Source organism: Enhydra lutris, unplaced genomic scaffold, assembly GCF_002288905.1.
Source record: "Enhydra lutris kenyoni isolate GAN:26980312 unplaced genomic scaffold, ASM228890v2 scaffoldscaffold31, whole genome shotgun sequence".
Taxonomy (NCBI): Eukaryota; Metazoa; Chordata; class Mammalia; order Carnivora; family Mustelidae; genus Enhydra; species Enhydra lutris.
The window spans coordinates 21,164,951-21,180,745 of record NW_019154115.1 but is presented as its reverse complement, the minus strand read 5'-3'; the positions used below and the strand labels follow the sequence as shown (position 1 = coordinate 21,180,745).

General features: G+C 51.9%; 1 protein-coding gene across 4 annotated transcripts in view; it reads left to right on the top strand.

Moving 5' to 3' along the window:
- The window catches only part of LOC111153344 (acidic nuclear phosphoprotein 32 family member A), a 37,758-nt gene extending 27,090 nt beyond the window's left edge, over window positions 1-10,668 (top strand). The window contains exons 2-8 of one of the 4 annotated variants that reach the window (XM_022512325.1): window positions 2,950-3,099; window positions 3,287-3,409; window positions 5,333-5,531; window positions 6,689-6,786; window positions 7,809-7,826; window positions 9,083-9,146; window positions 9,415-9,630. In XM_022512325.1, the coding sequence (XP_022368033.1) occupies window positions 2,950-3,099; window positions 3,287-3,409; window positions 5,333-5,531; window positions 6,689-6,786; window positions 7,809-7,826; window positions 9,083-9,146; window positions 9,415-9,476 (714 nt within the window). In that variant the 3' untranslated portion in view covers window positions 9,477-9,630. Of the gene's footprint in view, window positions 1-2,069; window positions 2,201-2,949; window positions 3,100-3,286; window positions 3,410-5,332; window positions 5,532-6,688; window positions 6,787-7,808; window positions 7,827-9,082; window positions 9,147-9,414 lie in introns of those variants that run through there. The other 3 variants (XM_022512326.1, XM_022512324.1, XM_022512327.1) reach the window with 3 other exon arrangements.
- The last annotated feature ends 5,127 nt before the right edge of the window (window positions 10,669-15,795 follow it).

Here is a 15,795-nt window from a genome sequence, read left to right as displayed (position 1 = left end):
GGTGAGATGGGAGATGCCCCCCAGAGAGCGGTGGTGAGGATTAGGTGAGCTGGTGCAGGCGAAGCACATTGAGGGTACCTGTTGAGGGCTCAGGAAAGATCTGTTACTAGGAATAAAAACGTTAGTGGTGGGGCACCTGGGTGGCTCAGTGGGTTAAAGCCTCTGCCTTCGGCTCAGGTCGTGATCCCAGGGTCCTGGGATCGAGCCCCGCGTCGGGCTCCCTGCTTGGCAGGGAGCCTGCTTCCCTTCCTCTCTCTCTGCCTGCCTCTCTGCCTATTTGTGATCTCTGTCAAATAAATAAATAAAATCTTTAAAAAAAAAACAAAACAAAAAATGTTAGTGGTAGCAGCTTACGTATTGTCCTCGAGAGAAATGTCCCCGCCGTTGGTCCTGGTGGTGGAAGCTGGGACTGGGACTCTGGGTCTGTCTGTAGAATTCCCAGGCAGCATTGTGCCTCTCTGGAAGAGACGCCAGCTTCCAGGGAAGAATTACCCCGATTCCCAGCACCACCTCCCCCAATCTCTAAGACCTTCTTTTCCTTGGCTTATGGCCGTTAAGAGGAGAAGCCCTTGACCCATCTGGAAAAACCACACGTCTGAAATCTTTGAGGCTGGGCTAGAATCCCTTCTCATATTTGTCTTTCTCTGGTGGAGCTTCAAGAATCCGCAGCGCCTTCTGAAGACTGTGGGCCCTGTGGCTCCAGTGCCGCAGAGGTGGTGGCCTTCCCTCCCCCAGCACAGTGGCTCTCCCTCTGTTTGCCCTGCTCCCCTAAGGGCAGGCTTCCTGGCTCTACACTGATTTCCTGCCCTGGGGTAGAAGACCTCATAGGATTTATTCCCAGCACTCTCGCCAGTGACCTTGGGACATCTGGCCTCTCCTGGGGACTGAGGGAGTGGAAAAGGACTTAACTTCTCCCATCCCAAATCCAAGGGAAAGGCAGGCCTTGGCGGCCAGTGCCTGGGCCCAGAACGGGTCAGCTCTGGGAAGGAGCCCCTGCGCCTGGCTTCGGCCCCTCCTGGCAAACTGTGCTGCTGTCCTGGGCTGAGCCTACCACCTCTCTGCACCAAGGAGGCAGAAAGCAGGGCAGCTGTGGGGCTCTGCAGCCCAGATGTGCCCCTGAGTTCCCCTGGTCTGCCTGCTGACAGAGGTGGGCTGAGAAGGAGCATGGCAGGCCCACTGCAGACTCTATTCCCCCAAGCTTCCCCCTGGGGACTGTGGCAAGCCGGTCGTCCTGGGCCCAGCAGGAAGGTCTAAGCAAATTGGTCTGCTTATCCAGGAGAAAGAAAGACTCTGAGGGGCTGGCATGACCCTTTGGACCATATGGGACTGCTATTGAGAAGAACTAGACTGTACTGTCTGATGCCATGGGACCCATCCGAGACAAGTAACATGTGGGTGGACGTCCCAGGCCGGCAGCGTACCAGCCACTTGGATGCAGGCTTCCCTAAGGCTCTAGCGAGCAGACAGGTGTTGAGCACTGGATGCAAAGGAGTCACCGTTACGGGGCCTGCCGGCCCTGGGTGGCCAGGGAGCAGCTGGACTGCAGGACAGGAGTGGGTAACCACAGACATCTGCCTGGAGGGCGGGACACCCTGGCCTCCCTTGCTGACTCCCCAAGTCGTTCAGGCCCCAGACTTGATCACTCTTTTCAGCTTGTCTCCCTCCCATCTGTACTGGAGCCTGGAATCACCTTTAGCCACATCTGCCTTTAGCAACCCAGTGAGGCATGGCTTTTTTTTTTTTTTTTAAGATTTTTATTTATTTATTTGACAGGCAGAGATCACAAGTAGGCAGAGAGGGAGGCAGAGAGAGAGGAGGAAGCAGGCTCCCCGCTGAGCAGAGAGCCCGATGCGGGGCTCAATCCCAGGACCCTGGGATCATGACCTGAGCCGAAGGCAGATGCTTAACCCACTGAGCGACCCAGGCACCCCGAGACATGGCTTTTTATCAGACTTTCTACATGATTAGAAAGGATTTGGACCCAAATTTGGGTAAGAATAGAAACGAGGAAAACATAACTATGGTGGCAACATAGTCTCCAGGGAGTTTTAAAGAAGGCATAGGGTCACAGAGGTGCTTCCTGAAGACCGACTTTCGTTTTTGATGACCTCAGCCTGTCACTTTGGGGGGTTTCACGTCTACTCTTGGGGCCCTGTGAATCAGAGCAGGGCCTAGAGAGGCTCCACCTAATATGGTAACTGTAAGTAGTGTCTTTTTACACTTAAATTAAGGAAAATGAAAACTCAGTCCCTCGTTCTCCCCAGCCATGTTGCAGATGGCCAGTGGCTCCTTTCATGGGCAGAGCAGGAGGCGTCCATCATTACAGGAAGTCCTGTGGCTGGTCTGCAGAATAGAGTCTGCTGCCCCTACCCTGGGCCAGGCCAAGCCGGTGACCATGGTGACAAGCACCAGACCTGGTGGGTGGGCTCTGGTGGGCAAGCCGGTGGGAACAAGCGGCCACATGTGTCTGGGGACCCATTCGCATGCAGAGGGTCACAGGTGCACAGAGGTGGAGGAGAGTGGGACCTGAGGATGGGAAGGAAGGTAGCTGGCCTGGGGAGGTGGTCAGGCTGAGGCCATGGGGCCGTGGGAGTGGCCGGTGCTGATGGGAAGCTGGAGACTGTGGTGGCTGATTTTTAACGGGAGTTTGGAAGGAGTGTGTCAGTGGGGTTGGAACGAGACCACCAGGGATTATTGAGTGTGTCACTGTGGTCCGGCCCAAGCTCCTTTCGGGAGTGTGTCCCTACAACAGCCCTCCCTGCCCTCGGTTCAGGTAGAGGTGGGAACCCCGGGGTGGGTGTTGGCGGTGGCCTGCTCCTGGAGAGGTGAGCGGGTGCCACCGTCATATACTGAAGCACCTGTCTCCCCGTCCTCCTGAGGAGGCCTGACCCCCTCCCCGGCCCCAGCCCTGAGTCCGCCCCTCCATTCACTCTGGCCTTCCCTTTGCAGGTGAAAGAGCTTGTCCTGGACAACTGCCGGTCGATCGAAGGCAAAATCGAAGGCCTCACAGATGAATTTGAGGAACTGGAGTTCTTAAGTACAATCAACGTAGGCCTCACCTCAGTCGCAAACTTACCAAAGTTAAACAAACTTAAGAAGGTAAATAGGAGTGTGTGTGGGCAGGGAGGAGGGGGTCGTTACTCTGTGCTTGGGGAGCGGAACCAAGGGGGAGCCGGGCAAGTGCGCTGACTTGCCCCTCACCTGAATGCCGGGGGCCGAGCGCTCTGAGCCCTTGGCCCTTCATTTTACCAGCTCTTTGCACTTTTCCCCTCCCTGCCCTGTTTAGCTTGAACTAAGCGATAACAGAATCTCAGGGGGCCTGGAAGTATTGGCAGAAAAGTGTCCGAACCTCACGCATCTAAATTTAAGTGGCAACAAAATTAAAGACCTCAGCACAATAGAGCCACTGGTGAGTCATTTGGGTCCTTCCCCTCCACAGGGTGGGAGGGGGGAGGGATTGGTATCAGGGACTACTACTTTTACCTTTGTAGAGTGTTGTTTTTCTGTCGTTCCCCCCACCGCCCCATGTATCTTCGACTCTTGTTACGGGCCACGAGGTAGAGTTGGAGCTCATTTCTGCTTGGTCCCTAGAGAAACAGAAGCCTAGAGACACTCAGTGGCTTGAGCAAGGTCACACAGCCCGAGTGGCGGTCGGGAGGCAGGGGTGGGTTCCGACCCTCACCTTGGGGCTTTCCTTCGTACAGCTTCTGCTCAGCTTTGGAAACCCAAGCTGTCATTTCTTAGAGCATGATTCCTCGTCCCTCGTTGGGGAGGGAGGAACCATCAGGAATTCTGCTGCCCCTGGAGTTGGCCACTTGTTTTCTCCTCCGATGGTTGGCCTGAGGCTGGTACCTTCGAATGGTGGGACGGCGCCCTGGATGGCACAGGATGGCATAGGATGAGAGCCTCAATGCCGGCCTTACTCTCCTAAGGGGCACAGAGGAGGGTGACTTACCCTTGGTCTCCAGTTCTTGGTGTGATGGTGACTGGGGCCTCATCTTCAAACAGCTGAACCCGCCTCACACTTCTTGGGTTTATTCACCAGGATGGGGCAAGGCTGGGTCAGAACAACAGTGTCTGCATTACTGCGTCTGAAGGATTGTGTTCCCCTGATTTCAGCTGTGTCATTGATTAACAGCGTTCTTGAAACAGAGAAATAATATCGCATCAGATGAGCACATTTGCTGTACACATACACATAGGAACCGTCCCGCAAGCCACACACCTCAGAATCAGGACCAGGTTGTGAGGCTGTTTTGCCAGCTTTGCCGCATTAGGACAAGTTGGGGCATCGCTCGGTTTGGGTTTGTAGGTGCTTGTGCACAGAGCACCCCTCACACTCTGGATGCTCGAGGGGCGGCTTGATGAGCCAGCATGGCAGAAGCTGGTCCTTCTTCGTTAAGCTCAGACTTCTCCCGTCGGTGGCATGGAGGCCACTAAGAGATACGCTTCCCATAGCCCTTCTTTTCAGGTCTTCCGCCAACCTCCTAGAGCAAAGCAAAACTATTTTGATCTACTTGGAAGCCCTGATTTAATGATTTCATAGGAAAATCTTTGAAGTTCTGTATATGTGTATTTGGGGAAACAGATATGGAGACCAAGTGTGTGTGTATATAAATCATTGTGATTCGGTTACCATTAAAGGTCAGACCTAGGCACACACAGACGCACACACAAACACACCCTATTCTCCCTGCACAGACCACGTGCGTTTCTGTAGCTTCTCCTTGGTGACCAGTGAGGGTGATGCGCTGTGCTCCCCTCTGCTGGATGAGAGGATGCTGGGGTCGCCCCCTCTCCACACCCCCCTCCAGGCCACAGCCCAAACTCCCTCCCTGCCCTTGACCTGCTGAGAATGACTTCTCGCTCCCGAGATCTTGAGAGCTGCGGGACTAGTAATCACTTCTGCCTTATCAGGGCTGTGAGGATAAACGGAGTCACTGCTACCTGGTGTGCCGTGTTGATGGCCATCATCCTCACCGTCATTACTAATAGACCTTGTTAGTTTGTGCCACCTTTTCCGTTTTCCTTTGGCTCCCCAGTCATGGGGACAGCAGCAGAGCTCTTGGCTGCAGCCCCAGGGGGAGCCCAAGCTTAATTTGAAGCCAGTCACTGATGGGGCCAAAGCCGTACTTGCAGACTTTGTTGCCATTGGATGAGGCTTTAAAGGCCTCAGGGGGGCCTTTTCCAGTGGCGGGAACTGAGATCCACCCACCAGTGACTAGGCTGGGCAGAGCAAAGCCATTTTCTCCAGCTGTTTCCCTGGGTTGTTTGCCCCCTCCCCTCCCGTCCTCCCACAACTCACTGTCGAACTTCATCTTTCTGCTTGCAGAAAAAGTTAGAAAACCTCAAGAGCTTAGACCTTTTCAATTGTGAGGTAACCAACCTGAACGACTACCGAGAAAACGTGTTCAAGCTCCTCCCGCAGCTCACGTATCTCGATGGCTACGACCGGGACGACAAGGAGGCCCCCGACTCGGACGCTGAGGGCTACGTGGAGGGCCTGGATGACGATGAGGAGGATGAGGACGGTGAGTGCTGGGGGGATGGACAGGGGCAGGCTGGTGGTCTCCTTTCCACAGCTGTGGAGGGAAGGGGGGCTGCTTTGTTAACCACGGTCCCTGATCTTGCTCACGGGGTCTAGAACTGCAGAGAAGCATCCTGAGGCTCCCTGATGGCATGGTAACGACTTGAGAAGCATCTAACTGAACCCTCCCGTCAGGTGTTTCTTCTTTTTCCAGAGGCTCCTGGAATGAGATCCTACGGTGTCTCTGTAGTATGCCCCTGGGCTCAATTCCCACCCCCCAGTAGTGGGGAAGATGGGGTGTGGCTTGAGGGTCCCATTCATCTAGGTCTCCCTAATGGAGAGGAGGGCAGGAGCTGGAGAGGGTGTGGAGCCCCCTGGTGGCTGCAGGACACAGGACCTGCAGGGTGCCAGTGCAAGGGGGTGAGGAGGGGTTGGGAGGTGGAGGAGGCTTGCAGGGGGCGTGCTGAGCACCCTGGTAGTAAGGTGAGGGTGAGTGTGAGCCAGCAGGGCCTATGGGGAGGAAGGAAGGAAGAAAAGAGAGGGCCACCTCCCGCTGTCCCCTTCCCATGTGCTAACACAGTGCGGCCTCCCTGCAGGGCTTCATGGCCACAGTAACCATGAGAAAGGAGACATTTGGCCCATAAATCACACAAGAGATTTTTTTTGTTTTTCCTTGTTAGGTTGGAGTGTTTTGCAAGATACTCACACACGTGTTCACCCAACGGGAAGGGCCCAGGTTTCTAGGCCCACCTCGGTGGCTAACTTGATGAGTGACCTTGAACAAGTCACTTCTCCCCTCAAGGACTCAGATTTTCACTTTTAAAGCCAGGAGTTTGGTAGATGCTCTTTCCAAGTGAATCAGCGTCTTGGCTTCTGTAAGCCCTGTGACTTGGTCCTTTGATCCAGCAATTGCTCTGTGGTCTCAGCCTCCACAAGGGATCTGCTTTTGTAAAACCTGGGAGGGGAGGGCTTGTCTTTTGGATTACTTCCGGATATGTTGAGTCCTATTGGAGCGTCCCTGCTGTGGCCGCCGGTGGGTGTGAGAGGGTCCTGGGCCCCACCAAAGATCGTACCGCCTGTGCTGGGCCCACGAGCCTGGGTTTGTGCTGTGAGAGAGACCAGCTCACCCCCAGTTCTCCTGTCCCCGTTTCTGCCGCACAGAGGAAGAGTATGATGAAGATGCTCAGGTAGTGGAGGATGAGGAGGATGAAGAGGAGGAGGAGGAAGGAGAAGAAGAGGACGTGAGCGGAGAAGAGGAGGTAAGGGGCTAGGCAGGGGCACCATCTCCCAGGGTCCACCTGATGTACTGCCTCTTCGCAGTTGTATGTTAATTCAGGTATTTACTCTGTGCTTAGAGTCTGCTAGGGAAAACCAAAGACTACCTTGAGCCAGTAGTAGGGTAAGACACTGCTGGGTGCCAAATGACAGTGACCAGGGTCCCTGGCGCATGTGGAAATAATGCTTTTATGCTGACACCCTGGCTCGCCCCCAGTTTCTTAACAAGACCTATGCATGTCTGTGAGAGTTAATACAGTCCAGTCTGGGGGGTGTGGGGAGGGTGAGCCCAGCTCTGCCACTTGCTGGCTGTGTGTCCCTGGATAAGTTCCTTAACCTTTCTGAGACTCTTTCCTCATCTGTCAGATAGGTATTGTTTTGCATCTGGGTTGTTAATAGGGATCGACTCAGTGAATTCTTAAGAGGATATAATAATTTGTAATTAATAAGTCGAGAACAGTGTTTGACCACCTACTGTTTTAGGCCTTTACACCCTTCACGGTTCTCGGTTCTGTGTGCTAGGTCTTGTGTTTAGATGTTTGGAGTATCCCTCTAGCAGATCATGTTCATGACTTGTTTGGAATTCTAAGTCAGCTCTTGCTAATTACAAAGGTTAGACCTCGAGAGGCTTAAAGTGACAACAGCGCAGACAAGGTACCTGCCTCTCTCCCTACCCCCCGCCCCCCATGATTTGCTGTCTCTATCCATTAAGAGTGCAGACACCTGCCTGCCACACACAGACCCGCTTGGGCTGGATCTCCGCCCACCCCCACGCTTAGGAGAGTCCGGTCAAGGCAAACAGAAACAAAGCCACTGTGATCAGTCTGGTTCCTGTCTTGTTCAGCTGCTGAGTTTCCCTTCTCCCTAAGTGTGGGCCACTAGGCTCAGTTCTAAAGAATATTGCTCATTTTTTAAAAAATGAAGACTTAGAGAAGCAGGTCCCCCCAGGACAGGGCAGTAGGTCTGGTTGGCTAATGGATTTCTCATCTTGCACTTCCTGTCACAGGAGACACAGTGTGCAGGGGTTTCTTTGGGGGGTGGGGTGTTGGGGTTTTCTTGGTTTTGTTTTTTTAATTTTTGGTGTATTTTTTTGTTTTGTTTTGTTTTTTGGTAATCTCATTGACCATCTGCAGAGTCCCAGTTTCCAGCGAAGGAGAGCTTATACACAGACCAAAAAAAAAAAAGTCTTAGCAAACAGACTGATTAAAGAACTATTTGGTGACATTATAAAAGGGTAATTCCCTTGACAAAAAGAAGTCTATCACCAAGTTCTTTTTTTTTTTTTTTTTTTAAGATTTTATTTTACTGGGCGCCTTGGTGGCTCGGGGTGCCTGCTTCCCCCTCTTTCTCTGCCTGCCACTCTGTCTACTTGTGATCTTAGTCTTTCATATAAATAAATAAAATCTTAAAAAAAAAAAAAGATTTTATTTTATTTATTTATTTGACGGAGATCACAAGTAGGCAGAGAGGCAGGCAGAGGTGGGGGGAGCTCCTTGCTGAGCAGAGAGCCCGATGCGGGGCTCGATCCCAGGACCCTGGGATCATGACCTGAGCTGAAGGCAGAGGCTTTAACCCATTAAGCCACCCAGGCACTCCCCCAAGTTCTTTTTAAACAATGGGTTGCCTGATGCTTTAGGAATGGTGTTTGGCCTGCAGACATTCGACTAGCAGGGGACTGCAGGAACAGCATAAGGCGGCGGTCCTGTGTTGAGAATGAGTTCGCACACCTTGCTAACTCTGAAGGAGCTGGGAATGCTATCCTTAGGGGGCCTTTACCATCCCCTCCAAGGGATCCACGTGTGCAGAGTGGTAGACGGGCTGGGTAGGGCGAGGTTGAGCTTGCCCACGGAATCTGGATTTGCTAAAACTGGGGTCTTCCCTCTAAGCCAGAACTGTTCTGAAGCCAAACGAAAAGCTGGCTGGCTTTGCAGGACCGAGTTGGCGTGGGGAGCTTTTTCTCTGGAAAGAGCACACACGCAGGAAGGCGTGCCTGAGTTACAGGGACTCGGGTCAGAAATTCTGAGCCTGGGTTTGCAGCTCCTGTGTGTAGTGCGGGTATTTTCTGGACAAGGGGTTCCGGGCTTTGTCAGATTCTTGATGGGCTCCTTGAGGCAAAGGGACCTGTGCTCTGGATCCGTCCTGAGGTGACAGGTTCTTGTGGGGCTCTGAGAGGCAGGGACAGCCTCCATTTTTTTCTCCCACGGTCTAGGGAAGTGCCTTCCTCAGCATGTCCCTGGGCAGGAGGCACCCCTAATGTCTGCCGTCCATCTTCTCTCCTAGGAGGATGAAGAGGGTTATAACGACGGGGAAGTAGATGATGAGGAAGACGAAGAAGAAGTCGGTGGTATGGCAGCATTTTTACTCTCGGCGGGTAGCAGCCTGGCCCCCTCATTTGGCAAAGTAGACCGCAAAGGCCCCGGGGACCGAACCGAGGGTAGAACCCGCCTGTCTGAGGTTCCTGGGGCCTCCCTGTCTTGGCAGATCCCCCGTCTCAGATTTGCCAGGGGCAGCAAAGCTTCCCAGATGCGTGGTCCCCTGGCTTCCCAGCAGGTGGGTTGAGTAAGAGGCAGGATCAATGTTTTAACCTAAATGCCTTTTCCTTCCTCTTCCAGAAGAAGAAAGGGGTCAGAAGCGAAAACGAGAACCTGAAGATGAGGGAGAAGACGACGACTAAGTGGAATAACCTATTTTGAAAAATTCCTATTGTGATTTGACTGTTTTTACCCATTACCCCCCCGAAATCCCGCCCCCCGAAACTTATTTTTTTCTGATTGTAACGTTGCTGTGGGAACGAGAGGGGAAAAGTGTACTGGGGGTTGTTGGGGGGGAGGGAGGGCGGGAGGGGGTGGAATAAAATACTATTTTTACTGCCACTCTTTATTTTTTTCCCCTACTTTTTCTTTGTGTCTGGTTTTGTCCCTGTAAATGCGATAGCTGAGTACACACCGAGTGAGCATTTGTTCCTTACTCTCAAAGAGGACGGTTTGGAGGGCTCTCACACTTCCTGGTATTTCCCGACTCTCTGGAATCTGTTGGAAGGTCATGGCTGGCCTCCGTTTTTGGTTTCTCAAAAGCCCGGGAGGGGCTGAGCACCAGCCGGTATCTTACCTCTTGTTCGGGTTCCCGTGATTCCTGCATTTCTTGGGCCTTCTAGAGGCATCCAACGCCCTGGTTTGTAAATAGCAACCGAAAGGCGTATTTTGGCACTGGTTGGGGGACATTCCCCGTCTCTCATTTCTTTCCTCCTTCACAGATGGTGGTGGGCTTTGCTCTCCAAAGAAGACTCTGAGGTCACTCTTCAGAGTTAGGAGCCGGAGAGCTGAAAACAGCAGGCTTAGGAGTTAGGAGTAAAATGGAGTTGGTAATTCTAATTAAAAGAGAAGAAGCAAACCCTCAAACGTCAACCTCTTTAAAAGATTTAAAAAACAAAACAACAAAAAAAAACCTGTCCTATCTTGTTCTGTAAAATATTAGAACGCTTTGTTTTATGAAAATGACAAGAGAATTCCTCCACGTGTACTTCTGTGCTTAGACCATTTTTACAGACCTGAGCACAGGAGACGCTGCTGCATGTCGGCTGGGTTTTTTTTTCATACACCCGAGCACGGAAAAACTAACGCAAAATTGTATTTTCTTACCTAGTGGAAATCTGAAATGACTGCAAATTCCTGGTGAATGTACAGGTTTGCTTTCATGTCCCTCTTCTGGATTGCTTTAGAAGTGACGTGTGATTTCCTAGCCCGTGTTTCATCTGTATAAAAGAACATCTGCACCGGTTTCTCTCCTCCCCCTCAGAAGAGCCAAACTTTTGAGTTTTATGTCTGTTTGTCATTGATAAATTTCAATAAATCTTTTTATACAATTTTTTTGGGGGTGGCTTCTTTGAGTCCAACGGGTCATCAGTCTTTGTAAGATGCATTCCAGATAAGCTGCTAGCTGATGGGGCGGGGGAGGGAAGCTTAGCTCAGGTTATCTGATCAAATAGCTTCTTTCCAGGGTAGGTAACCTGATTCCTGCCTGAGTTTTGGATGCCTCGGCTCCCAAAACAAGGTTGGGTGGTGTGCTGACCTCGTTGAGAGTTTTGTCATCAGCATAAAACCCCAAAAAGATGTAAAGATACAAAAAATGACTCAAACACCAAAATGATCACCCAAAATTTTGTTAGGCCAACTTTGAGACCTTATTTTGAATTCTCTTTGACGGTTTTGTTTGGACTCTGGAGAAAGGACATGTGCTCGAAGATCTCAGGAACGTATAAAACAAACCTACTCCTTTTTGACTTACCAAGATGATGGTTGTTTCTCTTATCTCTGAAGCGTTCAAAAGCCTGTGTCTTCAATGGTGATGTAGCAGTCCGTTCACTGTTCTGACTTGCTGAATGCTAACCACGTGGCTAGAGAAACATTTGGGTTATTTCCCACTTCTCACTACAGTGAGTGTTCTGTTGTTAGACATTTTGTGGATTTTTTTTGGTACAAATGCTTAAAAGTAGGGTCCTTGAACAAAAGTTGACATTGCTGAGGCTTAGGTGCAAGGTTCTGTGTTTTCCAGAAGGGTTATACCAATGTACTATGGTAATGAATGCACATACGTTCATTCTCAGCCTTACAGCCTTGAACCCCACAGCGAGGGCTAGTTCTGTACGGTTCCCACAGAATAAGGTGCTTCTTGGGGGGAGAATGATGGACCCCATCTTCTGGGTGTAGGATGAAGAGAAGGCTTCCCAGGGCCAGGTGCTGTGCTCTGCCCTGGGGCGGCAAGGATGAGCCAGGAAAAGAACATGGGAGTGGGGTGGAATCAACAAACTGGCAGACCCAGCCCTGGATTTTCTGGCCCTGACTCCTGTGGAGGCTTTAGGGGTTAGTCGACTCGTAGATCTGGACATAAGTGCTATAAAACATAATGGATGGTGATGAACAGGTTAGTGCTAATGGGATTAAGAGAACAGGCTATCAATCATACAACGCATTCACATCAGTCCTAGAGGAAAGGGATTACTGTGCCCATTTTACAGATGAGGGAAACTGAGGTCAAGTGACAGGAAGGTAAGAAGCGATGGAGCCGGCCTGAAACCTGGTCTGTTGGGACTATTTCCATTTCATGAATGGCAAGGAAGAAGAGGAAGCTCAGTGCAAGGGGGAGAGGTAGGAAAAGCCGATCTATCGAACTGGCTGTGTACCTGGTGCCAGGCTTTATCTGCAGTATCTCGTTCATTTTACAGAATCCTCACAGCCACCTAGTGAAATGCCATCCTCCTTGTTCTACCGGTGGCTCAGAGGGATCGGCCCAAGGTCCTGCAGCTGGAAAAGAGCAGCAAGCAGCACCAGTAATAAGCCATGGAGGTTTGTTTCCAGAGTCAGCCCTCTTTCCTTACCCCCAAGTGCCAGCAACCTCCTCCCCCAAGCTGGGACCACCCATATGGGCCAGCTGTGTTCACGCAGTTCCTCCCCCTCCACCATGAGGGTGTGGCGGGCAGAGCTAGAGTGCTGGCAAATACCATTGCATGGACCCTTGAGAGGGAAGGACTGTTAGAAATCACCCGGTCATCAATAGTCCCATTGGATGGAAGAGGAAACAAAACCAGGGGGCGTGAGTGATGGGCCCAAGGTCACTGCAAGGCAGTGGCAGACCCCAACCTGGAAAGCAGGACCGCTGTTCCCAGGCGGTTGCCTCATACCCACAACGTCACTGGTCGCAGGGAGGCCTGCTACTGTGGGAAGTGGGATAGCATCTTCTGGGAAGAACAGCCGGGCCTTTGGCCAACAGGATGTAGCAAGTGCCACGGCGCATCGTGGGTTCCGTGTGGCTTTAGAGAGCATCCTATGTTTTTAAAGATGCGCGGTGGGGGTGGGGGTGGGGGGGTGGCTTCCCCATTGTGTCTCCCATTGATTATCCAGGGAACCCGTGCACATTTCCTGATGGAGAACAGTCCTTGGAAAGAGAATAATGATGGTGATGATTCTAGATTATGAGCTGCCCCGTGCCGTGTGCTTTATGTCCATGGTTTCCCTGAATCCTTGCATAGATCTTGTAGAGTCAGAGTTCAAGGAGGATACAACTAGCCCAGCTAGTCAGTGGCAGTTAAGCCTCAAACTTACGTCCTGATGTGAGAGACCCCGTTCTTATCCACTGTGTTAAAAGAGCCAGGCATGAGGGAAGGAGGGGGGTGGTGATGAGCAGTTCCGTTTTTCTCATTTGCTGACTTGCAAAGGCTGTTTTTATCCTTGTTCAGAAACTCATTGTTCGTGGTTGGAAGGATTCCCACTGTGGGTCCCTAAGAAGCAGCTTTGCACAATGGTGGCCCTGAGTCCTTGCACCAGCCCTTAGATAGGCCCCTGTGGCAGGCTGGGCCCCAGGGTGAGTGAACAGGGCCAAGGAGAGGGTGGGAGATGGTGGCACAGAGGAGAGCAGGTCAGGCCAAATCAGGCGGGCCATGCGTATGCAGGGGAGAGACGAGAAAGAGGGGACATGTGTAGCCTTGCTGACTAACAGTGACAGGAAGCTGATGTAGGAGACATCTATGGAGTTGGGTCTGGCAACAACACTCTGGGGTCCCCCAGAGGGACTCACATGGATATGGAACCTGAGGTTCAAGTGGGACTACCCTCTCCAGTTTCCGGGATGACCCAGTCCTGGCCATTCAGTGTATTCTGAACTTAGACCATAGTGACCGGTACAAGGAAGGGCCTGGAACCCAATCTGGTTAAATGAAGCTTGGTCCTTGGAATTTGGAAAGTGAGAAACTTCCTGTTGGAGCTTTGGGGCTGGGAAGTCGGAGACCTGGAGTTGTAGAGGCACACACATCCCTTGGAGAGAGCCTCTGGATCATTCCATCTCAGCCTGGAAAAGTCCTGACCCACTATGACGGAGTGAAGACACCAGCATATATTTAAAACTTGTCTGTTGGACATCGTACATCGTTTTGCTTGTTTCTCATCCAGTAGAGTCATTCTTACCCCATTTCAAAGACTGAACATGTACAAATGCTCAATAAATATTAGCTGCTTAGTGCCAGACGCAACAATAAATGCCTTCTAGAAATCAGCCTGGTGTTTTCCCCAATGTCCTGATAAGAATCCCTGGGGCTTTTCAGACAGCCAGGCCTCACCCCCTGGGAATTTTGGTTCAGTAGCTCTGGATCGAGGCCTGGGAATGTGTGTGTTAACAAGTACCCAGAGGATTCTCATCACTGGGGACCTTTGGGAAGTGCTGTGTCAAACTCACTTCCCACAGTGGCCTGGTGAGGAAGGTGTGGCATGCTCAGTTCACGCTGAGAAAGTGGGGATCAGAGTGAGATGAAGTAACCCGCCCAAGCTACCACAGAGCAATGGGCAGAACTGGGATTCGAACCCAGGTCTCCGTGACTTTCACACATTACAGAAAGAGAAGGACACTAACTCCTGTGTAGCTCACAGGTTGTGAGGCGACCAGAAAGATGGAAAGAACATTGCAAAGCGGGAGGCTGTCATTGCTATAGAGAAGAGAAGGAAGGGGGCGCCTGCCTAGCTCAGTGGGAAGAACCCGCACCTCTTGATGTCGGGGTTCATGATTTTGAGCCCCATGTTGGGTGTAGAGAGCACTAAAAAAATAAGTAAACTTAAAAAAAGAGAGAGAGAGAGACATGCCAGTTTTATGAAAAAGAGGCCCAAGCAACCCAAATACTTTCTGTAACAAGCAGAAAACAAAGTCCTGAAAGCCACTTGGTAATTAAGATAATCTGTGTGGACGGTTTTTCGTCGCCCTCGAAAAACTCACATGCAACAAAATTCACCCTTTGCACTGACTGCCACGGTCAGAGGGCAGTTCATGCAAGGCGTTAGTTGTAAAAAGAAACGGATTTGTGTTCTCGGGGCAGCCTCCATCTAGCTGACCGCCTTCTGCGGTGTGAGGCGTCTTGGCCAGGCTCAGGAGGGTCAGGAGGCCTGGGTCCCCGTCCTCATTCTGCCCTGAGACTACCTGGCCCAGAGATGGCAGACGTGTGGCCTTTAGGAACTATTGGAAGAGCAGGGCCGAGTAAGTGACCTCTGACAGCCTTGGTCAAGGGTTTGTTGTGATTGTCTTTCCCTCTTGCCCTCAGCCTACCCCCGCCCCCAATCAACTACCCATCCTGCCTCTTGGTCATGGCATTGCCTGCCCAGACTCCGAGACACCGACCGGAAGGTCAAGGTGGGAGAAACAGCCTTGCTGCTGAGACAGGTGCACTCTGATGAGCAACAGCAGAACAGGTTTCTGAGGCCTCACCACACAGACAGATAGCCCGGTCTATACACACCCAGCACTCCCCAGGTAACCCAGCTGAGCCAATCAGGAGTTCAGGAGAAACACAATCTGTACGGAGGCCTCGCTGTGTGCCCAGAGCCTGCCGCCTGTGACCTCACTCCATCCTCACAGCGCGATTGTCTTTGATGTGCTCTCCCCCTCTCCCCGTTTTCCAGATGAAGAGACTGAGGTTCAAGGACGTCTTGGAACTCACTTGGGACCACACAGCCAGGACGGCCCCCGCTGGTAGGAGAGCCCGGTAGGCTTCCTGGCCCCAAGGCTGGAGATGTTTCCTCCGTACTCAGCCCCGTGCCGCTGACAAGAACTGCAGCAAGATTCGTCTGCTCCAAATCTTGCTTTGACTAATTTCACACCTTTCCCCAGGAATCTAGCTCTTGTGCCCAGTACGGTCCTCCCACTCCGCTCTGCGGTTCTCCAGACTCCTAAGTCTGTGACAAAACCAGTCTCTCCAGAGTCGCTGGGAACAGATGTCTACAACAAAAATGATCTGGACCTCAGGAACAAGGAAACTGGGTCTCTACCTCTGGAGAGAGGGACACTGGATGTCTTGAAGGAGCAACAGCAGCTCCTTCCCCTGCTTGAAAACCGAGGAAGAGGCAGCACAGCCAGGGACCCCATCCCAGGCTGGAGCCAGGAGGCCCTGTGACCTGGGACGGGCCACCTCTCTGCATGGCCTCCATCCCAAAAGTTTCCAGAGGGGCCAAGCACATGCA